At 42.3% G+C, this 25,349-nt stretch overlaps 2 protein-coding genes across 2 annotated transcripts; one reads left to right on the forward strand and one right to left on the reverse strand.

The window, feature by feature from the left end:
* Window positions 1-12,766: 12,766 nt before the first annotated feature.
* Window positions 12,767-14,157, reverse strand: LOC106564580 (autotransporter adhesin BpaC-like). The gene is made up of 2 exons (XM_014130724.2): window positions 13,935-14,157; window positions 12,767-13,829 (listed from the first exon to the last, which is right to left on the reverse strand). The coding sequence occupies exon 2, from the start codon at window positions 13,715-13,717 to the stop codon at window positions 12,839-12,841; it is 879 nt and encodes a 292-aa protein (XP_013986199.1). The 5' UTR covers window positions 13,718-13,829; window positions 13,935-14,157; the 3' UTR covers window positions 12,767-12,838.
* Window positions 14,158-21,757: 7,600 nt separating this feature from the next.
* LOC106564582 (osteocalcin 2b-like) lies at window positions 21,758-24,335 on the forward strand. The gene is made up of 4 exons (XM_014130727.2): window positions 21,758-22,059; window positions 22,226-22,387; window positions 22,793-22,925; window positions 23,526-24,335. Exons 1-4 carry the CDS (start codon window positions 21,999-22,001, stop codon window positions 23,626-23,628), a joined length of 459 nt encoding a protein of 152 aa, XP_013986202.2. The 5' UTR covers window positions 21,758-21,998; the 3' UTR covers window positions 23,629-24,335.
* Window positions 24,336-25,349: the final 1,014 nt, after the last annotated feature.

Consider the following 25,349-nt stretch of genomic DNA (forward strand, 5'->3'; position numbering starts at 1 on the left):
TTGAGATCGCCTCTTATGAGTGAGTGGAGATCTCTCCCTTGGGCATGAGCCATTTCATGTCTGACTCGCCGTCGTAAATGCTCACGCGGGGAAGGTCACGTGACATCAGGCCGAAGTAGGCCAGAGATTTTTCATTGGACTTCACCCCGTTTACCAGCACAAACAGGAACTGTGACAAATAAATCATAGTTATGTTCAGTAGGGCACAACGTAGCAAAACGTGGTTTTATTGGACGAGACCAATGTCAAAATTACCATATATATATGAATTTTGTTGATGGGCAGTTCCTTATCTCCCGCATTTGGTAAGGGTTTTGTCAGTTCACAGAGCAGTTCAAAACATCTGATTCGGATTAATCAAATTACAAATTAATTTCAAGCTGCAATTAAAGAGTTGATTCAAAATAACTTGTTCCAAATAGTGGATTAGGGACATTATCTTAAGATCTGAATCAAATAGCCAATATAATAGAGGTTTTAGTGAGTCGCTCTTTCAGGTCCAGTAGCTGCTTGCCTGCTCTCACCTTTTCAACGAATTCTGGGTCCAGAGCTCCTGACCTAGCCGGTCCTTGAGCACTTCATAGTCACCACTCCCCCTGTTGATGAAGAGCAGGATGTGCCCCTTCACCTCTGACTGGTACAAACCCACTGCTGTCTGTGTGAGAAAAAGAAAAAGAGAGAGGGAAAGAGAAAATGAGAGAGAGCGAGCGACAAAGAGAAAGACAGGTATGGGAAATAGATATCAAAATAGGCATGTGACAGTACATCAACTGTCTGTAGGTATAGTCTGGTTATATGACTGAACATGAAAGGCAAAGATATGATGCCACGGTGTAGTTTTAACAAGGCTGGTTTAAATCTTGTGTACATTTGCTGACAAAGTATTTGTAATGCGAGTCAAGCAGGTGATTTCTGATGGAAAATTTGGACGGCTGCTTCTGCCGAGTCATTGTGGCTGGTTGCTTCTGCTGCTGAGGCATGAGAGCCGGTTGCTTCACCCAAGGTATTAGCGGCAGTCGTCACACTTGCTGAGGCGTTGTGGCTGGTTGCTTCTGCCGAGGCATTGTAGACGGTTGCTTCTGCTTTAGAGGCATGCAAGCCCGTTCCTTGTGTTGCTGGGACATAGGATCAGGTTCCTTTTAATGAAGTGTGGAGAATATATCTATGATTTACCTAGGAAACAAACTTTTAAAAAGTAAAATGCCAGAATTTGAAGTCATTGGAACTATACAAATGTTGTTTTATTAACTTAATTAATTTGTGTATAACAAACACCTTTAGGTGTAGGATAACAGGTTATCCCTCCAATGAATAGATCAATTGAAGGTCAGAATTCTCATAATATGCATTTAGTAAATGATTTCAGCAACAGTACTTGGTTTAGAAAAATGTACATGGTCAAAGACGATCTGTTGTGTGTAGAGAATATATATGAGTTAACTTCTATGGGCTAGGTGGGACGTTAGCGTCCCACTCTATTCAACAGCCAGTGGAATCGCGTGGCGCGAAATACAAATACCTCAAAAATGCAATAATTTCAATATTTCAAACATACAACTATTTTACACCATTTGAAAGATAAGACTCTCGTTAATCTAACCACATTGTCCGATTTCAAAAAGGCTTTACAGCGAAAGCAAAACATTAGATTATGTTAGGAGTGTACATAGACACAAATAACCACACAGCCATTTTTCAAGCAAGCATATATGTCACAAAAACCCAAAACACAGCTAAATGCAGCACTAACCTTTGATGATCTTCATCAGATGACACTCCTAGGACATTATGTTATACAATACATGCATGTTTTGTTCAATAAAGTTCATATTTATATCAAAAAACAGCTTTTTACATTGGCGTGTGATGTTCAGAAATTGTATTCCCACCAAAAACTTCCGGTGAATTTACTAAATTACTCATGATAAACGTTGACAAAATACATAACAATTATTTTAAGAATTATAGATACAGAACTCCTTTATGCAATCGCTATGTCAGATTTTAAAATAGCTTTTCGGCAAAAGCACATTTTGCAATATTCTGTGTACATAGCTCAGCCATCACGACTAGCTAATTTGACACCGCCAAGTTCGGGGCAACCTAAACTCAGAATTACTATTAGAAAAATTGGATTACCTTTGCTGTTCTTCGACAGAATGCACTCCCAGGACTGCTACTTCCACAACAAATGTTGTTTTTGTTCCAAATAATCCATGTTTATGTGCAAATACCCCCGTTTTGTTCGTGCGTTCAGGTCACTATCCAAAGGGTAACGCGCGAGCGCATTTCGAGACAAAAAAATGTCACAATGTTCCTTTACCGTACTTAGAAGCATGTCAAACGCTGTTTAAAATACATTTTTATGGTATTTTTCTCGTAAAATAGCGATAATATACCAGCCGGACAATGCTGTATTCATTCAAAAAGGAAGAGAAAAAATGGCGAGGTCTCGTGAATGCTCATTTCCTATCTCTTAGCCACCAGGCAGTCCACTGACAAAATGTGCTCCTGTTATCTGCCCGGAGACAGGAGACGCGTCAATCCGCTTTCTGAACGCTTTAGAGAGCCAATGGAAGCCTTAGAAAGTGCTACATAACCCCACGGGCACTGTAGTTTTGATAGAGAAGCAAAGGGAGAACTACAAATTCGCAAACAGGCCACTTCCTGCATGGAATTTTCTCAGGTTTTTGCCTGCCATATGAGTTCTGTTATACTCACAGACACCATTCAAACAGTTTTAGAAACTTCAGAGTGTTTTCTATCCAAATATACTAATAATATGCATATTCTCACTTCTGGGAAAGAGTAGTATCCAGTTTAAATCGGGTACATTTTTTAACTGGACGTGAAAATACTGCCCCCTAGCCCAGACAGGTTAATTGACATATTCCCAACCAATTGTGGTTTTTTTGTTCATTTCTTGCGTTGTTTGGAACTCATTTTTCAAACTTATTTTGTACATAACATTGTCTCTTATGACCGAAAATAACGTTTGGACATCAGAACTGCGATTACTCACCACGGACTGTCAGAATCCTTTTTTATCTTTAATGAGTCCGACAAGCCCGACATGAATGACATACTGCTTTCCCGGGAACAGGCCCAGATCCCCATGATTTGTGTAAAGAGAAGGTGGAGAAAAAGGGGCCAGAGGCTGGACTGCCTTCTGAGAATTAGTAGGCGATCGAATAAACCCCCACTTCCTTCCATTCTGCTAGCAAACGTGCAATCTTTGGAAAGTAAAATAGACGACCTACGCGGAGGATTAGACTACCAACGGGGCAATCAAAACTGTAATATCTCATGCTTCACGGAGTCGTGGCTGAATGACGACATTATCAACATACAGCTGGCTATCCGGCAGGATAGAACAGCGGCGTCTGGTAAGACAAGGAGCGGTGGACTATGTATTTCTGTAAATAACAGCTGGTGCACGATATCTAAGGAAGTCTCGAGCTATTGCTCGCCTGAGGTAGAATATCTCATGATAAGCTGTAGACCACACTATCTACCTAGAAAGTTTTCATCTGTATTTCTCGTAGCTGTCTACATACCACCACAGACTGAGGCTGGCACTAAGACTGCATTGAATGAGCTGTATTCTGCCATAACCAAACAGGAAAACACTCACCGGGATACGGCGGTCCTAGTAGCCGGGGACTTGAATGCAGGGAAACTTAAATCCATCTTACCAAATTTCTATCAGCATGTTAAATGTGCAAACAGAGGGAAAGAAACTCTGGACCATCTTTACTCCACACACACAGATGCATACAAAGCTCTCCCTCACCCTCCATTTGGCAAATCTGACCATAATTCTATCCTCCTGAGCAAGCAAAAATTTAAGTAGGAAACACCAGTGACTTGATCAATAAAAAAGTGGTCAGATGAAGCAGCTGCTAAGCTACAGGACTGTTTTGCTAGCACAGACTGGAATATGTTCCGGGATTCCTCCGATGACATTGAGGAGTACACCACATCAGACACTGGCTTCATCAATAAGTGCATCAATGACGTCGTCCCCACAGTGACCATACGTACATACCCTAAACATGATCCTTGGATTACAGGCAACATCTGCACTGAGCTAAAGGCTAGAGGTGCCGCTTTCAAGGAGCGGGACGCTAACCCGGAAGCTTATAAGAAATCCCGCTATGCCCTCCGACGAACCATCAAACAGGCAAAGCGTCAATTCAGGACTAAGATCGAATCGTACTACACCGGCTCTGACGCTGGTCAGATGTGGCACAGCCGAGAGCTGCCCAGTGACATGAGCCTACCAGACGAGCTAAACTACTTCTATGCTCGCTTCGAGGCAAATAACACTGAAACATGCATGAGAGCAAAAGCTGTTCAGAAAGACTGTGTAGTCCCTGTGCTCATGAACACTAAGGTAAGGTAACTAAGGTAACGTAACTAAGGTAACCTGCCTAAATGATTCCCGACCCATAGCACTCACGTCTATAGCTATGAAGTGCTTTGAAAGGCAGGTCATGGCTCACATCAAAACCCTAGACCCACTCCAATTTTGCATGCCGCCCTAACAGATCCACAGATGATGCAATCTTTATTGCACTCCACACTGCCCTTTCCCACCTGGACAAAAGGAACACCAATGTGAGAATGCTATTCTTTGACTACAGCTCAGCGATCAACACCATAGTGCCCTCAAAGCTCATCAATAAGCTAAGGACCCTTGGACTGAACACCTCCCTCTGCAACTGGATCCTGGATCCGCCACACTGATCCTCAACACAAGGGCCCCTCAGGGGTGCATGCTCAGTCACCTCCTGTACTCCCTGTTCACTCATGACTGCATGGCCAGGCACGACTCCAACACCATCATTCAGTTTGTCGACGACACAACAGTGGTAGGCCTGACCACCAACAACGACGAGACAGCCAATAGGGAGGAGGTCAGAGACCTGGCCGTGTGGTGCAAGGACAACAACCATTCCCTCTACGTGATCAAGACAAAGGAGATGATTGTGGACTACAGGAAAGAGAGGACCGAGCATTCCCCCATTCTCATCGACAGGGCTGTAGTGGAGCAGGTTGAGAGCTTCAAGTTCCTTGGTGTCCACATCACCAACAAACTAACATGGCCCAAGCACACCAAGACAGGCGTGAAGCGGGCACGACAAAACCTATTCCCCCTCAGGAGGCTGGAAAGATTTGGCATGGGTCCTCATATTCTCAAAAGGTTCTACAGCTGCACCATCGACAGTATCCTGACTGGTTGTATCACTGCCCGGTATGGCAACTGCTCGGCCTCCGACCGCAAGGCACTACAGAGGGTGAATGAATTTGCTAAAGCAAATTGAATTAATCAATGCCAATGATTAGTCCTACCTGGGTAGGCTATCTGGGTATTAAACTTGAATTACCTGAGAGGTTGCTTCATCCCGGTTAATATGCAAAGTTTAAGTTGTCTCATTTAATTGGAAGAACCTAGAAAGGTATGTTCGACAATTTAACTAAATAAATTGAATGAGACGATAATCCATACAATCTCCATTGATTGGATATCCTAAGTGTAAACCGTAGTTCAAATGTTGGGACCCTTCACCACTAGGGTACGCTCCTCCCTGGGGCTGAACGTCAGTAAAGGGGTTTTACTGACTGTGCCTTGCTAAAGCAGATTTTACTGATTAATCTATTTATGATATATCAAACCTGTATAGGCTATCTGGGAATTAACTTTCAATTAACCTGAGAGCATTGCTTCATCTAAGTTAAGTTTGGAAAAAGTTAATCCTGTCACATTGTAGACGCCCAATCAATTTTGGATATTATTTGAAAGATCCACTTGAAAAGGTAAATCTGGCAATTTCACTTGTTAGTTAAATTGAATGAGACGCCATATCCAGTCAATTGTGATTGTCTGGATATGTTACCGTGCTCCACGTTTGAATTTCCCCTAGAGATGTACTGGCAATTCTTCACCACCAGGGTGCAGAATGCTGAAATTAAACGGAAGTACAAAGGTCAGACTTCCGTCGCGCTAGCGGAGAAATTTTAAACATGTTACGGTAGAGGGTAAAATGTTCCCTCTCTGTTAGCTTACCCGTAATGCTAAGCTATTGCTACTTGGTTCAGGAGTATCCTTCCAAGCACCAAAATAGGAAAGGGTGGGTTTTCTAGTGACGTCTCACCTTAACCCCATTCAGCATATTCTGCTAGCGTTTATGCTGACCGGAGCGACACGGTACTTAAATATCGATACGCATACGGTCTGCCCACACTGTTTTAGTGCGGTAGGCAAATTATTCGGCTCGGTTTACCGGACAGTTAACTTCTAATTTCTAACCTTACTCTAGAAGTTAATATTGACCGACAGAAATAGTACCGTTTGGCCTAACGGACTAAATCTGGAATTTATTCCTCACTGCTATCGACATAAGACCGGAGCTACTCTAAATAGCTTCTCTCAATGGAAAATGCACAATCACTTTGTTTACATAGCAGGCTGTTTGTACAATTCTGTTTGCACAATTGATATATAGAATTTCACAGCAAAGTCCAATTCTATCTTAGATGCCTCGCACGGGGCACCAATATGTCGTGTCTTTGGGGGTACCATTAAACGGAAGATATGTTTATCAATTAGCTCCCTGTAATTATCATCACGCGATTAAACTGATTAATCGTTTAATTGTAATTAACTAGGAGATCGGGGCACCAAGGAGAATATTCAGATTACAAAGCTATAATTTTCCTAACATAACTTTCCTATATTATTATATAGGCCGATTATCTTCTGGTTTCAATGGTGTATTTTACCTCTAGTCCAGTCTCATACCAAACGTCGTAAATTGTTGTATCTGCACGAACCCAGTCTTTACTAAAATCATCCATACATCAATTTGTCTTAAAATCATTTATTTACTACACTAAGTAATTAACAGAAAAACATACAAACAGTCATTATCGTCACAAAGGATTGGTATCGGAATGTGCCCTACTGGCTAAACAGGCAGGTCGGCCTGTTGAACAATGGATCATAAAAGGTCGGCTGAGAAGTTACACAGGGTTCATTAATATTAACAATTGACAATTGAAGGCTCACTCATTCGGGAACAATTGCAATCAATATATATTTACGCTCAGTGTGTCGTTCTGATTCTTGTTGGAGAGTAGTTCTGTTGGGGAGTTTTGTCCGCGTTCTCTCTCTCTCTCTCGGTTAGAATGGATCTTTCAGAGCGACATTCATTAATGTCGTCATAGAATGGTTGTTTCGTTGGTCTTCGCGTTCGATGATATAATTTACTTAGCTGCAGACTAATAATTAATATCAAAGACTTGTTCTTATTCTGTCGGTATCAATAGTCTAAAAGTTAACCACGTGGTATGGTTCACTTTCAGTAGAGGAATTAGATGGTAGAACCTATGTGGCCACGGAGTGTAGGCCTGGTCTGAAGAAATGTAAATCCGGGGGTGTTTTATAGTGCCCATAGAACAGCTTGTCAAATGACGCCTGGTCCTGTATGGGTCCCTGGGGGCGTGCCTATGACTGAGTTAGATTTGGTTACAGAAATACAATTCTATCACATTACATCAGTACATAGCATCTCAATGTCTTACAAAAGCTTTATCCTTATTAATACATTCCATACACCCATATGATGCAAGTCTTAAACTGAGTCTATTATATAAACAGTTTTATGGTAATATGGCTATATTGTCTCTTCTGAGTATCACAAAATGGTACCAAGCGGATCAGTTCGTAGCTGGATTCTTCACCAATCTTCCATACCTTCTCCAGAACACAAAATGTCGCTTGGCTCTCCAATTCTATGAGTTGGAAGAATTTCCTGTGTCTCTCTATGGGCCATGTGGCCAGAGACTCTCCTGGAATTTTAGAGTTTTTACGACCCTTTACACACAGGGTGGATTGTGTGCAAAAGGGAGGGGTCAACTGTCCTCCCTGTACCAAAAGAGGCCAACGTCATGACACCGTACTGTGAGACGCCTAAGACAGGATCGGTACATCTGAAGATCACACCTGCGGGATAGGTACAGGATGGCAACAACTGCAGAGTTACACAGCTACTTGCCGCAGCTACTTGCCCAAGCTTCCCCAGCTTCTCCTTCACCCAAATCCAGATAGCAGATGTTCTGAAAAACCTGGACCCATACAAATCAGCTGGGCTAGACAATCTGGACCCTCTCTAACATTATCCGCTGCCATTGTTGCAACCCCTATTACTAGTCTGTTCAACCTCTCTTTCGTATTGTCCGAGATCCCTAAAGATTGGAAAGCTACCGCGGTCATCCCGCTTTTCAAAGGGGGTGACACTCTAGACCCAAACTGTTATAGACCTATATCCATCCAGCCCTGACTTTCTAAAGACTTCAAAAACCAAGTTAATAAACAGATCACTGACCATTTCGAATCCCACCGTACCTTCTCCGCTGTGCAATCCAGTTTCCGAGCTGGTCACGGGTGCACCTCAGCCACGCTCATGGTACTAAATGATATCATTACCGCCATTGATAAAAGACAGTACTGTGCAGCCGTCTTCAGCGACCTGGCCAAGGCTGTCGACTCTGTCAATCACCGTATCCTTATCGGCAGACTCAACAGCCTTGGTTTCTCAAATGACTGCCTCGCCTGGTTCACCAACTACTTCTCAGACAGAGTTCAGTGTGTCAAATCGGAGGGCCTGTTGTCCGGACCTCTAGCAGTCTCTATGGGGTTACCACAGGGTTCAATTCTCGGGCCGACTCTTTTCTCTGTATATATCAACGATGTCGCTCTTGCTGCGGGTGATTCCCTGATCCACCTCTACACAGACAACACCATTCTGTATACATCTGTCCCTTCTTTGGACACTGTGTTAACTAACCTCCAAACGAGCTTCAATGCCATACAACACTCCTTCCGTGGCCTCCAGCTGCTCTTAAACGCGAGTAAAAACAAATGCATGCTTTTCAACCATTCGCTGCTCGCACCCGCCCGCCCGCCCAGCTTCACTATTCTGGACGGTTCTGACTTAGGTATTTGTAGTTGTCCACATATTCTAGGTGTCTGGCTAGGCTGTAAACTCTCCTTTCAGACTCACATTAAGCATCTCCAATCCAAAATTAAATCTAGAATCGGCTTCCTATTTCAAAACAAAGCCTCCTTCACTCACGCCGCCAAATATACCCTCGTAAAACTGACTATCCTACCGATCCTCGACTTCGGCAATGTCATTTACAAAATAGCTTCCAATACTCTACTCAGCAAACTGGATGCAGTCTATCACAGTGTCATCCTCAGCTCAATGGTCACGATAACAACACCCACCCGTAGCATGCACTCCAGCAGGTATAGCTCACTGGTCGTCCCCAATGCCAACACCTCCTTTGGCCGCCTTTCCTTCCAGTTCTCTGCTGCCAATGACTGGAATGAATTGCAAAAATCGCTGAAACTGGAGACCTATATTTCCGTGCCTAATTTTAAACATCAGCTATCTGAGCAGCTAACCGATCGCTGCAGGTGTACATAGCCCATATGTAAATAGCCCACCCAATCTACCTACCGCATCCCCATATTGTTTTTATTTACTTTTCTGCTCTTTTGCACACCAGTATTTCTACTTGCACATCATCATCATCCTCATCTGCTCATCTATCACTCCAGTGTTAAATTTGCTAAACTGTAATTACTTCGCTACTATGGCCTATTTATTGCCTTACCTCCCCAAGCCATTTGCACACACTATATATAGACTTGTTTTTTTCTATTGTGTTATTGACTGTACACTTGTTTATTCCATGTATAACTCTGTGTTGTTGTTTGTATCGCACTGCTTTGCTTTATCTTGGCCAGGTCGCAGTTGTAAATGAGAACTTGTTTTCAACCAGCTTACCTGCTTAAATAAAAAAAATATATATAAACACCAGGAACGCACAATCCCTTCATCAGTCTCAGACTGTCCGCAACAGGCTGAGAGAGGCTGGACTGAGGGCTTGTAGGCCTGTTGTAAGGCAGGTCCTCACCAGACATCACCGGCAACAACGTCGCCTATGGGCACAATCCCAGCGTCGCTGGTCCAAACAGGACTGGCAAAAAGTGCTCGTCACTGACGAGTCGCGGTTTTGTCTCACCAGGGGTGATGGTCGGATTCGCATTTATCGCTGAAGGAATGAGTGTTAAACCGAGGCCTGTACTCTGGAGCGGGATCGATTTGGAGGTGGAGGGTCCGTCATGGTCTGGGGCGATGTGTCACAGCATCATCGGGCTGAGCTTGTCACTGCAGGCAATCTCAACACTGTGTGTTACAGGGAAGACATCCTCCTCCCTTATGTGGTAACCTTCCTGCAGGCTCATCCTGACATGACCCTCCAGCATGACAATGCCACCAGCCATACTGCTCGTTCTGTGCGTGATTTCCTGCAAGACAGGAATGTCAGTCTTCTGTCATGGCAGGCGAAGAGCCCGGATCTCAATCCCATTGAGCACGTCTGGGACCTGTTGGATCGTAGGGTGAGGGCTAGGGTCATTCTCCCTAGAAATGTCCGGGAACTTGCAGGTGCCTTGGTGGAAGAGTGGGGTAACATCTCACAGCAAGAACTGGCAAATCTGGTGCAGTCCATGAGGAGGAGATGCACTGCAGTGCTTAATGCTGAAGGTGGCCACACCTGATCTTGACTCCCCCTTCGTTCAGTGACACATAATTCAATTTCTGTTAGTCATGTCTGTGGAACTTGTAGAATCTTATGTTCATACAAATGTTTACACGTTAAGTTTCAGTAAACTTAACACAGGTGACAGTGAGGACGTTTCTTTTTTTGAGGAGTTTATAACTTCAGTTGCAGTGAAATGATAAAAATATATCTTTAAATTGTCTTGGGAACAGGAGTGGATACATTTTTCTATCAGCGTCTTGGCGAAAATGCAAATGCATGTGTAATGTGTCATCTTTGACACTTTTGCAAGCAGACAGCATTTCAACCACATAAAAAGACACACCCAAGACTAACTGAAGTTACCATTCTCAGCTTTCCATTTCCTTAAAATCTGTCAAAATGACATTTGGCACAGGACCAATGTTTCCACTGTGTTCTAGCATGCTACCTGGTCCTTAAAATCATTTAACCTGTTAAGATTAATGCATTCATTCTATCAACATAAGACATGTGAGCACTACTTTAGTCTTCTGGGGCAACAAGTTATGATAGAAGAGAAGCTGCATGTATTAAACTATAGTTGACAAATGGCCTACCTAATGTAAGTAAGCAGAAACTTGTCTAAATTAGGGGTGAAAGTAGCTATTAATACGGCTAGGGATTCCGCTAGCGGAACGTTTTGACAACATCCGTTGAAATTGCAGAGCGCGAAATTCAAAATAAATTAGAAATATTTTACTTTCATACAATCACAAGTGCAATTCACCAAAATGCAGCTTAACATCTTGTTAATCCAGCCACCATGTCAGATTTCAAAAAGGCTTTACGGCGAAAGCATTCCATGCTGTTACCTGAGGACAGCACCCCATCAAACAAACACATGACAATCAGAATTCAACCCGCCAGGCGCGACACAAAACTCAGAAATAACCTATATAATTCATGCCTTACCTTTGAAAATCTTCTTCTGTTGGCCCTCCAGTATGTCCCATAAACATCACAAATGGTCCTTTTGTTCAATTAATTCTGTCGTTATATCCCCAAAATGTCAATTTATTTGGCGCGTTTGATTCAGAAAAACACCGGTTCCAACTAGCCCAACATGACTACCGTTTATCTAATAAGTTACCTGTAATCTTGGTCCAACCATTTCAAACAACTTTCCTAATCCAATTTAGGTATTTTAAAACGTAAATAATTGATCAAATTTAAGACGGAATACACTGTGTTCAATTGCGGCAAAAATGAAAGTGGAGCAATTTTCAGGTCACGCGCCCCAAACAAAAGAGTACACTAGGCTGGACCCTCATTCTGAATAGTCATACTTCATTTCTCTAAAGAAAAACAACCAATTTCCAAAGACTGGTGACATCTAGTGGAAGCAATAGGAACTGCAACCAAGTGCCACAGAAATCTAGGTTCCCATAGAAAACCAATTGAAAACAGTGAACTTAACAAAAAATCCTGGATGGTTTGTCCTCGGGGTTTCGCCAGCCAAATAAGTTTTGTTATACACAGACATTATTTAAACAGTTTTAGAAACTTTAGAGTGTTTTCTTTCTAAATCTAAGAATTATATGCATATCCTAGCTTCTGGGCTTGAGTAGCAAGCAGTTTTCTTTGGGCATGCTTTTCATCCGGAAGTGAAAATACTGCCCCCTATCACAAACAGGTTAAGCTCAGTTATGGTGGATCAAACTGAGCAGGTAGCCCACTTTAAATGTATTTGTTTGACAGAGTCAGACAACCATGAGATGTGAAACAGAGCCTGTGCATACCACAAAAACAGAATTCAGATGTTTACATGCCACAGAAGCCCATCTCCGGGGTACAAGCTTTCTCAGGTTTTTGTAAAACAGGATTTGATGTTTACATGTCAACACAAAATAAATACTTCAGTATCCCGAATAACGGGATATTGATGTACATGTAAACGTGGTCAGTGGCTTTAACGTAGAGCCAATCTTAGGATTTGTCAACCAGCAGCAAAGAAAAATAAATTATATATTTGAAATCCAAAAGATTAGGAACTGTAAACCACATTCCCTTTTACTACAAATTGCACTGGCAACCAACACTGTTCTCAACCAGCAAGCCAAAGGTAGACATTAAAAACACAGTATTTCAAAACACAAGGAGGCACTTAAAAGGTACAATATTTTATTGGGTGCTTTCATATCCCCCATCAGACCCAAAATCCTGAGAAACATCACTGCTGCTAAAATCCATGTTGCTTGAGGAGTTGGCCCTCCTGTTCAAGGCCTGTCGCTTCTGCCGAGGCGCCTGTCGCTTCTGCCGAGGCGCCTGTCGCTTCTGCCGAGGCGCCTGTCGCTTCTGCCGAGGCGCCTGTCGCTTCTGCCGAGGCGCCTGTCGCTTCTGCCGAGGCATGGGAGCCAGTTGCTTCCCCTAAGGTATTTGTGCCAGTTGCCACACTTGCTGAGGCATTGTGGGTGGCTGCTTCCGAGGTATTATGGGTGGCCTCTTGCACGGCTCTGTGGCTGGTAGCTTCCACTGCCGAGGCACTGTGGCTGGTAGCTTCACTTAAGGTATTTGGGCCAGTCGTGGCGCTTGATGAAGCATTGTGGCCAGTTGCTTCAACTAAGGTATTTGGGCCAGTTACCACACTTGCTGAGGCATTGTGGGTGGCTGCTTCTGCAGAGTCACGGAAGCTGGTTGCTTCACCCAATGTATTTGGGCCAGTCATGGCGCTTGATGAAGCATTGTGGCTAGTTGCATCAGCTATGGTATTTGGGCCAGTCGTGATGTTTGCTGAGGCATTGTGGGTGGCTGCTTCTGCTGCGGAGGCACGGGTTCTGGTTGCTCCACCTAAGGTTTTTGAGCCAGTTGCCACACTTGCTGAGGCATTTTGGGTGGCTCCTTCTGCTGAGGCACGGGAGCGTTTTGCTTCACCCAAGTTATTTGGGCCAGTCGTGACGCTTGATGAAGCATTGCGGCCAGTTGCTTCAAAGCTATTTGGGCCAGTTGCCACACTTGCCGAGGCATTATGGGTGGCTGCTTCCGCTGCCGAGGCGTTATGGGTGGTCGCTTCCGCGGCACTGTGGCCAGTTGCTTCACCCAAGGTATTTGGGCCAGTCATGGCGCTTGCTGAGGTATTGTGGTGGCTGCTTCTGAGGCACGGGAGCCGGTTGCTTCCGCTGCATTGTGGCTGGTTCCTTTTAATTTATTTTGGGGAATATATCTATAATTACCTATGAAAGAAAATAAAGTTTAAAATCATAAAATTCCAGCATTTGAAGTTCTGGGACTTAAACGGTGTTATTTTATCTGAATTAAATGTGTAGAACAAAACACACCTTTAGATGGAGGATAACAGGTTATCCCTCCAATTAGCAGGCAACAAATCCAATAAATTCTAAATAAAAACATCCTAGTCAGTTAAAAATACAGCTACCTGTAAAACATGGGAAACAAACTAGAGCCATACAACTTAGCTCAAAGTCATTTAAAAAATCACAGCCAGAATTCTGAACTAATGGTAGCCAGAAGCATTACCAGGAGATTCCTCTTATTGTATCTGATTGTCTTTTTTGCTGTGCCTTACAAAGGAATCCTAGACCCTTCTAATCTGGCTGGTTAATTAGGTACATCTGCAAGCCACTGAACATAATTTCCATTGGTCCAATTTCCCAATTGAGATTAGGTGCGCTTGATTTCATTCAGCTGGTGTGCTGGAGGGTTTGCGCATCATGGACGAATCCAATGGTTTTAAAGAGTGAACTCTACCTACCCATTACACTGGGTGAGCTTAATCAAGTGCACCTTTTAATTCATGCTAATTAAGTTCCTGCCAGGGGCTTTTGCAGTTGAAACCTCAGTGGTCTGGCAGAAGTGTGTTGTGCAAAAATATATTTTAGATTTTTCAAAGTAGCCTCACTTGCCTTGATGACAGCTTTGCACACTCTTGGCATTCTCTCAACCACCTTCACCTGGAATGCTTTTCCAACAGTCTTGAAGGAGTTCCCACATTTGCTGAGCACTTGTTGGCTGCTTTTCCTTCACTCCGGGGTCCAACTCATGCCAAACCATCTCAATTGGGTTAAGGTCGGGTGATTGTGGAGGCCAGGTCATCTGATGCAGCACTCCATCACTCTCCTTCTTGGTCAAATAGACCTTACACAGTCTGGAGGTGTGTTTGGTCATTGTCCTATTGAAAAACAAACGATAGTCCCACTAAGCACAAACCAGATGGGATGGCGTATCGCTGCAGAATGTTGAGGTAGCCATTCTGATAAAGTGTGTCTTGAGTTCTAAGTAAATCACAGACAGTGTCACCAGCAAAGCACCATCACACCTCGTCCTCCATGCTTCAAGGTGGGAACCAGACATGCGGAGATCATCCGTTCACCTACTCTGCGTCTCACAAAGACATAGCCGTTGGACCCAAAAATCTCAAATTTGGACGCATCAGACCAAAGGACAGATTTCCACCGGTCTAATGTCCATTGCTCGTGTTTCTTGGCCCAAGCAAGACTCTTCTTATTGGTGTCCTTTGGTGGTGGTTTCTTTGCAGTAATTCGACCATGATGGCCTGATTCACGCGGTCTCCTCTGAACAGTTGATGTTGAGATGTGTCTGTTACTTGACCTCTGAAGCATTTATTTGGGCTGCAATTTTTGAGTCTGGTAACTCTCATGAACTTATCCTCTTCCACAGAGGTAACTCTGGGTCTTCCTTTCCTGTGGCAGTCCTCATGAGGGCCACTTTGATCATAGCGCTTGATGCACTTGAAGAAACTTTCAGTTCTTGAAATGTTCCGGATTGACTGACCTTCATGTCTTAAAGTAATGATGGACTGTCATTTCCCTTCGCTTATTTGAACGGTTCTCACTATAATATGAACTTGGTCTTTTTACCAAATAGGGCTATCTTCTGTATACCACCCCTACCTTGTCACAACACAACTGACGCGTTAAGAAGGAAAGAAATTCCACAAATGAACTTTTTACAAGGCACACCTGCTAAAGCCAATTATTTCATGCCCAAAAATACAGCCGCTTTGAATACGCAGACCTTTGTCCACATGATCAGGCGGCTTGATGAAAGGCTCCCTGTTAACCAGCTACACTTATGATATAGTGGTGGTCAGTGCCATTTAAGATAAGGGAGGACGATGTTTTTTCATGAATATAGCCTTATTCCTATTCCAGCATATTGGATGACTCTCATTCCATTCACCCAGTTCAATATAACATTGATAAGTTTAGGCTACTACATGATACTCACATTTTCCCTACACCCATCATGAGGTTGCTACAACCTAGCCTATGAATAAAAGTTTACAATGTAGGTGCACACAGGTCGAGAGACAAATTTGAGGTGACCGACAGTGGCACATGGACAGAGTGATATTCAATGCCTCCTTGCACACTCTTGCCTGCATCTAGCTGATAAAGGATGTAATCATTAGTCCAACCATTACACATTAGAGTTTCTATTGGACAAATTCAGGTATGTTTATCCTTGTTTTGTTCCATTTGCGTCAGTTTAAGAAACGTTTTTCAACAGAATCTGCGTAATGAATACACTCTGATCATGCGTAAGCACAGTTCACTTTCATAGCAGCCATGTTCTATTCCTTCTCGCATCTTTGCGCTCTCCTCCTCTAACCTCTTCCCTTCACTTGTGGACTTTAATGCACAAACACATCAGCTGTATGTGACCAGGCAAAAACAAAAATCCAAGCCAAACCGCTACACACAGCCTACATCGTTGTCACCTTATTAGCTAAAGTAACTTCATTGTCAGCATAGCTAATAGAACTAACACGCTAGTAAACCTTCTACAATCATGCAGTAACATTACAGTGTACAGTCCGTAAGCAGTTACACCGGCGTGCCCTGGGGGGAATAAATTTGTAAAACCAAAACCTTACCTTGACTTGGAAGAGTTCCAGTGTTGTGTTGGAAAGTCATAGCCAGCTAGATAACATAGCATCCCTCTGTTTGAGCAGGGTTTTTCAGTAGGCTAAACTAGCTAGCTGCCTTTGCTAGCTAAGTAACTGCAAGTGAACCAAAAAAAACAATCTCTCTCTCTTTTTCTCTTGCTTCTCCTTAATTTTGGAAGAAATGAATTTGTTCAAAACTGTTCAACTATTTCTCTCTCTTTGATTCAACTACTCACCACATTTTATATACTGCAGTGCTAGCTAACTGTAGTTTATTCTTTCAGTACTAGATTAATTCTCTGATACTTGGATTGGGTGGACAAAATGTCAGTTCATGCAACGAAAGCTCTGATAGTTTGGAGGATGTCCTCCGGAAGTTGTCTTAATTACTGTGTAAGACTATGGAAGGGGGTGAGAACCATGAGCCTCCTACGTTTTGTATTGAAGTCAATGTACCCAAAGGAGGATGGAAGCTAGCTGTCCTCAAGCTACATCATGGTGCTACCCTACAGAGTGCTGTTGAGGCTACTGTAGACCTTCTTTGCAAAATAGTGTGTTTTAATAAATTATTTGGTAACGTGATTATATTTTTGGTATAGTTTTATCTAAAAAGGATAACTTTTTAAATGTTTGGAAAATATTATTTGTGTAAAATTCACTGAGGAGGATGGTCCTCCCCTTCCTCCTCTGAGAAGCATCCACTGTTTTGATACCAATTGGTATTGAACGTCGTCGCCCTTTCATTCTTCTTCATGAAACTGATCTCAGGCAGACGTTAACCCTCGGTTTTAATTCGCACCTTTTTCTGTTTATCCCACAGAATGATAGGGTTTCTTCAACAAAAAGTCTACAACATTTTCGGTAGCTTTGGCCGTTTTGCCATTCTGCCATTCTGGCAGCAAAAACTGCACGCTCGCGCTGGTAGCTAGCTACTGCTTAGCAAGGAAAATATAAATTAATTGCACAAACTGGACACAAAAATAAAGTTCTAAAACCAAGAAAAAAAGATATAATCTACCTCCTCCGTCTCCTGTAATTTGAAGAAACTAATTTGAATTGAATAATTGAATAATATCTTAAAAATGCTCAACTATACCTTTTCACTCCTAATCTCTATCCAATAAGGTCACCAACTCACCAAGCTTCACAACCCCAATACAACACAGGTTCATTCTCTTATCCTAATCATATGATTGGATGGACAACATCAAAGCAAAAGCTTTGATTGATTGGAGGTCATCCTCTGGAAGTTGTGTTAATTAACATGTAGGTTTATGGAAGGAGGTGAGGCCGACGAGCCTCCTAGGTTTTGTGTTGAAGTCAATGTAGCCAGATGAAAATGTAAGCTAGCTGTCCTCCAGCTAAACCATGGTGCTACCCCAAAGAGTGATGTCAAGTAACCATAGACCTTCATTGCAAAACAGTGTGTTTTTATAAATTATTTGGTGACATATGAATATACTTAGTATAGTTTTATCTTAAAAGGATAACTTTTTTATATTTCACAATTTTTATTTTTATGAAATTTCAATGAGGAGGATTGTCCTCCTCATTTTATTTTAATGGTGGAGATATACTATTATACTGATATTGTCACGAATCCCACCGAAGGTGGCTCCCCTGCCTGCTCGAGCGGCGCTTGGCGGTCGTCGTCGCCGGCCTACTAGCCACCGCTGATCCCTTTTTCCTTTTCTGTTTGTAATGTCTTATTGGTTGCACCAGTTCCCTATTGTGTTTCTTGATTTGTGTTTATTTAAGCCTGTTTAGCCCTCCCAGGTTTGTGCGGGATTACTTTTGCTGTTGTGTATTTTTGGATGAGCTCACTTACGCCTTGTTATCTCTCTCCGGACTGTTTGCCCGTTGTTCTGGGTTGGTCGTTTGTTTTACCCGCCCGTCTGTTTTGGCGTGACCGGTTTGTGCTGGAAGAAATAAAGGACGTTATACTTTACCTCTGCTCTCTGCGCCTGACTCCTGCCACCACTCCTAGTATCCCGTGACAGATATACTGACTATTGAACCTCACCCATACACACAGCCTTTCAGGATGAGACTTGAGAGCTGTTGATGGCTGGAATAGTTTGTGGTGTCAGATAGTTGCTAGTGATCTCTCTCTCCACTCGAGTCTTTTCCTCATAAGTCTGCCCTTGTCTCCAGATGTGGTAGCCCAAGGTTAAGACTCGTCTGTATTCTGTTTTACACCTCAGACGCCTAGATTTCCTCCTGCAGACACAGTCTAAAACCTACACCTCAACCAGCTTACCCTCTTTGCAAGACCAGATTTTTTCTTTTCAGCAAACAATTCACACAGGTTCTGTAAAGGAGTGTACTTCACTGTTGCTAGTCATACAACTGGCCTCAACTATGTAAGGTCAGAAACTCCAATTCCCTTGTGTTTTAATGACTATAGACTATAGAGTGAAGTTTAATGACTATAGAGTGAAGTTGCACTCAGAGAACGGCAGGGAATATTGTACAGGGTCAATGTACAAGGATGCTTCAAATAATTAGGCCTAATCATCTCTACCCTTAGGTGTGTAATAATAGCAGTGTAGTTACTAAAATGTCCAACAGGGTATTTCAAAACCCCTCTTATATCAGTCATGGCTCAGACTGAACACTCTTTAAGATTATATACATAAGGCCTTTGTATTAATGAATGTATGGTTTTAACAAGTAGGACTATGGAAGCATCTCATACTACAAATACATAATTACAATATTATAGTTACTATATAGCACACTGCCACATTGTCCCCTAGGGGAGACATGCACTAACAAAACCGTCAGCTACCTGCTTTAAACTTTACAATGTATGCAAAATAAAAGAAGCAGAGTTTTGTGTCTTTGGAATGAGCTAAGGGCCTATTATCTCTGTCTGTAATGAGCTAAGGGCCACTTGTCTGTCTGGAATGAGCTAAGGGCCACTTGTCTCTATCTGGAATGAGCTACGGGCCACTTGTCTCTGCCTGGAATGAGCTAAGTTCCCCTTGTCTCTGTCTGTAACCGTGTCACTTTCGGCACTGGGAGAACCGTAAAACATTTTGTCCAGATTACTATGTGGCTTGCACTGTATGTGATTTTCAGGACGAAAATGCACACTAAAACAGACCTGATCCTGCAGAAAAGCCTAGACTCTTAACTTCTTTGTTTATTCAACCGGGGATTTTGTGGTAAATGTTTTCTCAAACTTTGTCCTCCTGCATTGAAACGCGTTCACAAAAATGGATGCTGGACCAGACATTGAAATTACACCCCACACTATCCAAGAAAAACCCTTAAAGCGGCAATCAGCAGTTGAAACCATAACCAAACAGTTGAAACAAAACAAGGCGTTCTCCCAGTTTCGGTAAAAAGCTGAGTGATGGGACTGGAGAAATATAACCAGTCTCAAATTCATAGACAGAGCAAATTCAAGGACTGACCATCCAGGATTTCAAAATTATAGTTTTAACCATGTTTTGAAGCTACACAGTGGTTGTTTACATTCACTTTGTAAACATTGGATTAAAACAAGCTCATATCTTGGGTTCTGTATGGGGTTTGACAGTTGAACTAAGCTCATGAGGCATTTCTAAGTTATATTCTTCAAGAATCAATGGGTACATAACATATAATTTATGTCAAAAAATGGATGTAGCAACAACAGATTGCCTCTTTAACACCAAGGACAGACCAGCAAGAGATTGACAACAAGATCAGTCTGCTACAGCAGAGGGCAATGGTATTTCTCATTGTAACACACAACCAGGCCGCTGGTGTCAGCGCCGAGATATATAAATATATACATCAAGACATATTGGATTATCTACCATATTTACCTTTCAATATGGCTTTACTCCCAGTCCACAGTCTGGAAATTGAAATATGAAATCAGCCAATATCAGATGCAAGCTTGTATCTCTATATATCGACCAACCACAGTCTATATTAGGCCCCCACCAAAACAAATCTATCCAATCCATATGCATATCACACACATCATTGTGCATTTAACATATGGGCAACCCAGGCAAGCTGTTTATACCTGTGCATATGCAAAAATACATCAAGTGTGGCTGTAACAGTTGGGTCGTTAAGTTAGTTTAAACCGTGTGGCTGTGGATCTATCTGGAATTGAATGGCCCCAGCCTTTATATAGTGAACGGCTGTGGCTTCAGTGGGACACTGGTAGGCTGTAATTAATCTCTGTCACATAATGAGTCTCGGTGCTGTTCCCAGTCACTCGATTAGTAGTGTGTGGTAGAGCTGGGCTGTAGTTTGGGGTTTGTGGGGGTGGGAGTTTGAGGCGAGGAGCTGAGCCTCTCAGCAACTCAGATCCAGGGTCATCCGCTAAACGCCACTGGCTGGGGCCTGATTTAAATCCAATCACAACTTATAGACAATGTCTTATTTAGAGGGATATATTGCTTCTATTCTGACCCGTTTGGCTTTTTGAGGTATTTCTGTTGGGATTATTTATACTACACTGATGAATGGTGGGGATGGAATCGAATTCAGGAGAATTTCAGGTTTGATTCCATTTAGACCAAAATGGGGGGAAATTATCGGTTGGAATTCAGAATAATTGACGTGAATAAATATAACTCATACAGGATTTAATTTAGCATGCACATACAGGTAACTGCCAAAATAAAGGAAACACTTGCATAAATGAGGGATATAACGTATATTGAAAGCAGGTGCTTCCAGACAATAGACATTAAAACCAGTTGCACACAGGTGTGGTTCCTGGTCCCCATCATGCTTAGGGTCATGTAGAAAAAAAAAGCTGGGCAGGCCCAGTTGACCTTTATTTAGTTTGTGACATCTGAGATCTTTGACTCAACCAAATTGAATGAAGATGTTTTATGATGATGTTTCCTTTAGTTTGGAAGTTACTTATACACTACAACAATAACAATGCCAGAAATAGCCTATGTTCCTCATAATATTTCTCAAGTCAAAGCCTATATTAATTTTCAAACCAGCACTTTTCTGTTTTCAGACACAATATTCTTGGTGTGATGATTATGTAAGGTCCATTCTATATCAAATGTAGTATTCCCTGTGCAATTAAAGGGGCTACATAGAAGAAGAATTCCATTTTTAGAAACCTTCTTACACATCCCTACTTGTTTCATTTTATTGGTTCCGCTATATGGGTTGCGTGTACATGTATGTATGCCACATCGAGTGTGTATGTTTGTGTGGGTGTGTTTTAGCCAGTTCCTGTGCCTGTCGGGTGTGTGGGTTGTTATGTGATGAGTGTCCAGGAAAGTGGAAGTGGTACAAGTTGACATTCGATTCCCTAACCAATCACATAATCTGACCATATTGTGTATCTGATTGGGAGGGGGATGACTACAGTATATATTGACCATGGAGGGATATATAGTGAAGAAGGCATTGAAAGAAGGAGAGAAAGAACCAAAGTTCTACTACTACCACTCACTGGTAGTTCAAGAAAGCAGCAAGACAACAACCCCAAAACAACATGAGGTCTCTGACTCTCCTGACCATTTGGGCCGTTCTGTCGGTCTCCCTGTCCATGAACGGTAAGTTGGGAAAGCATATTGTGTTGTTTCATCATAACTTCTGATTGTGACAATGTATTCTGAACGAGACTAACTAACGAGAGAACTAACGTAACATGTTTTATAATAAGACATAAACGCTCATACATGCTTATAACGAGACAATGGGATTTTCTCTGTTCAACAGATCTGGCTCCTGATGTGGTCCTCGATCCTGCTCCTGACCCTGCCGCTGAACCAGCACCAGCCGCAGATTCCTCCGCATCTTCATCAGCTTCCTCCTCTTCCTCCTCGGACTCTTCCTCATCCTCTTCAGAGTCTGCTTCTTCAGAGTCAGCTAGTGCTGAAGGTCTGGCATCTCTCTAACTAACTCTAAATGGTGTCATTGCTCAGCAGTGTGCTGATGTAAAGTTAACAGATGCATTGATAAGAGCAGATAGTGTATGCAGTATATGCAGATCTACATAGATTTGTAATGGTATCAGTTTAAGGAAATGTGTAAGAGTATGTGTACAGGTTTGTGTTGACATTTATAAAACAAAATGGGAAGTTAAACTGTTCATAAATATAGGCTACCGTAGCTGCTCTAAAAAAGGAAGCAAAACCCCATTTGTACTGTGTAAGGGTTGAAGTGTGTGTGTGTGTGTGTGTGTGTGTGTGTGTGTGTGTGTGTGTGTGTGTGTGTGTGTGTGTGTGTGTGTGTGTGTGTGTGTGTGTGTGTGTGTGTGTGTGTGTGTGTGTGTGTGTATTCCAGCTACGGCAGAGGACCCAGCTGCAGCTACAGAGCCAGACGTGATTATGAAGAGAGACCTGGCCTCAGTGCTGCTGAGGAGGAAGAGGGCGGCTGGACCTGCAGCTGCTGCCTTCACCCTCACCCAGGTGGAGAGGTAGGCTCCAATACACTTTTAGAACTCGAAATTCTAGAACACACACACTTCTAGAACACATCACAGAACTACTCTACCATTGCTCTATAGCAAATGTACAAGCTAATAGACTATTCTACATTAAGACAACATTCTCTATAGCAAATAGACACACTCTACTATGGCTATCTGCCAGCAAACAGCTGTCACAAACATGTCAAATGTGACCTACTATAATTAGGGGTGTTCGCTTTTCCTGAATGCCTCATTTAGTCATTTAACAGTCAAGGGTGTTACCTCACATGATTTGGTGTTAGAATGTGTGATGTTGCAATGATGCTTGGGAAAAAGTGTGTGGAATGTTAATTGCATCGTCACCGCCAAGAAGCCAAATAATCTGTTTACATTTCACCCTACACATGTTTACATTTAGGCAACACTCTTACTGTACTTCATACAAGCCAAATGACTGGAGCAAAATATACAGAATATCACTGCTGTTTTGTAAAAAAAATCACATGAAACAAATTGATAAAGTACATTTATCCTACAGTTGTAATTGTAATGTGTAATTGATGAGAAGTCAATTAACCCCAACTTTCTCTCTCGCGCTCTCTCCAGTCTGAGTGAGGTGTGCGAGCTCAACCTGGCCTGTGAGCACATGGCGGAGACAGCAGGCATCGTTGCAGCATACACCGCATACTATGGACCTCCTCCCTTCTAAACAGACTCTTTACTACGCAAACTGGAGAGAGAGAAAATACTCTCTTCCATTTCACCATCATGAAGCTACATTCTTGAGAAGGGATCAACCACTCCCAACAGTGTCCTTATAAGGGCATAGAAAACAAACACAAACAGGTTTCGTCCACATTTTAGGGAGCAGTTATGGGACTTTGCGAGACCAGCCACAAGTGAAATTGGTAGCTACAGTACTCGTAGTGCTGGCTGTAACTATATGTTTTGGGTAATGTAAGAAAAGGCATGTCTGATCCAAACTTTTGTAATATTGAGGAGAAGCTAGACGCATATAGGAACTGAGTCCTGTGGTTATAGGGACCTGCTAATGTAAATTGCTCAACACAATATCACAAAGAATGGTGCTAAAACTGCAAATGTATTGTATCATATATGTATTAATCTTTATCCGTTTTGTAGTATTAGGTAGGCTAAAGCGCACATTATCATTTATCTGCAATGTATTATAACCATAAATATTAAATTATTGTATCCTGTTCATAGTGTAACTATTGCTGATAGTCAATACTGTCATAGATTTGTATTGATTGATTTAGTGTTGATAACAATCTTCCAAGGAGGGGTTTAGAAAGAGTGAGTACATCACAGTTTGTATGCAAACTCAAAACTTGTTGATGCCACTTTGACTACTGTCTTGCACATAAGTGCTGAATAAAGTGGAGAACATTTTAATATTTTGTGTTTGGGTGTTTTCTTTATAGCAAATTGAGTACAGTATTGGGATCTAGGCCATGTAGGTGTCTAAACCAGTCTGTCTCAATTGCCCTTTTCGGTATTTGTTTGAATCTTTTTTTATACCTAAAGACAAGATATTAACACGAGGCCATAGCTCACTGACTGTCATCACTGATTCTGCAGACTGTCCACCACAGGAGGTTGGTGGCACCTTGATTGGGGAGGACGGGCTTGTGGTAATGGACGGAGAAGAATGAATGGAATGGTATCAAATACATTCCATTTGCTCTGTTCCAGCCATTATTATGAGCCGTCCTCCCTTCAACAGCCCTTCAACTGCTGAGTGTCCACATGGGAAAAACTATTTTCATGGCACTTTGATTCCGAAGATACTTTTTAGTAGAGGCTAGGAAAACTTAACAGGTTAGGAGAATATGTGTAACAGGTTAGAAGACTGAGCTTAAAGGTTGGGAAAAGGGTTAGGGTTCGCAAAAATGCTCTCTTAACCTGCTACGAAAATCACTTTGTATCGAAGTGCCGTGAAAAAAATATGTATTCTGTCCTGTCCACACATCCACTTCATAACACAGTATAGTATGTAATCCTTCTTATAACCATAGCCTGGCCTGGTAGTATTCACGTGACCGCGCGTCCACAGAGCAACCTACGATCTGTGTGAAGCTAGCCACACTAGGGGAATTTGCGGTTTGCCTTCAAAATAAATGTCCCCCATCGAAAGTGATTCAAAACAATACAAATCGTTGATTCATGCCATATTTGGACTAGATCATGCTAAACAAGGTCGGAATGTTATTTTATAATTTTTTTTTAAAAATACAATAATTTGTTAATTTCACACCAAAAAGTTAAATTCAGTTGAAATCGCACTGTGGATTTATTAGACTTTAGAATTGCATTGGTGGCATACTTACATGCACTGTACAGCCTAACATATGGATATTGGGACCATGAAATGGGGTATCAGCCTGCTCAGTGACACACAGAACACAA

Source organism: Salmo salar, chromosome ssa12 (assembly GCF_905237065.1).
Source record: "Salmo salar chromosome ssa12, Ssal_v3.1, whole genome shotgun sequence".
Taxonomy (NCBI): domain Eukaryota; kingdom Metazoa; phylum Chordata; class Actinopteri; order Salmoniformes; family Salmonidae; genus Salmo; species Salmo salar.

Bases quoted from the DNA above. Each gene is read 5' to 3' on its own strand.
- LOC106564580 (XM_014130724.2), bottom strand. From the start codon at position 13,717: ATGACTGGCCCAAATACCTTGGGTGAAGCAACTGGCCACAGTGCCGCG.
- LOC106564582 (XM_014130727.2), top strand. From the start codon at position 21,999: ATGAGGTCTCTGACTCTCCTGACCATTTGGGCCGTTCTGTCGGTCTCC. The intron at 22,060-22,225 runs GTAAGTTGGGAA...TCTGTTCAACAG, and splicing joins GGTCTCCCTGTCCATGAACG to ATCTGGCTCCTGATGTGGTC. The intron at 22,388-22,792 runs GTCTGGCATCTC...TGTGTATTCCAG, and splicing joins AGAGTCAGCTAGTGCTGAAG to CTACGGCAGAGGACCCAGCT.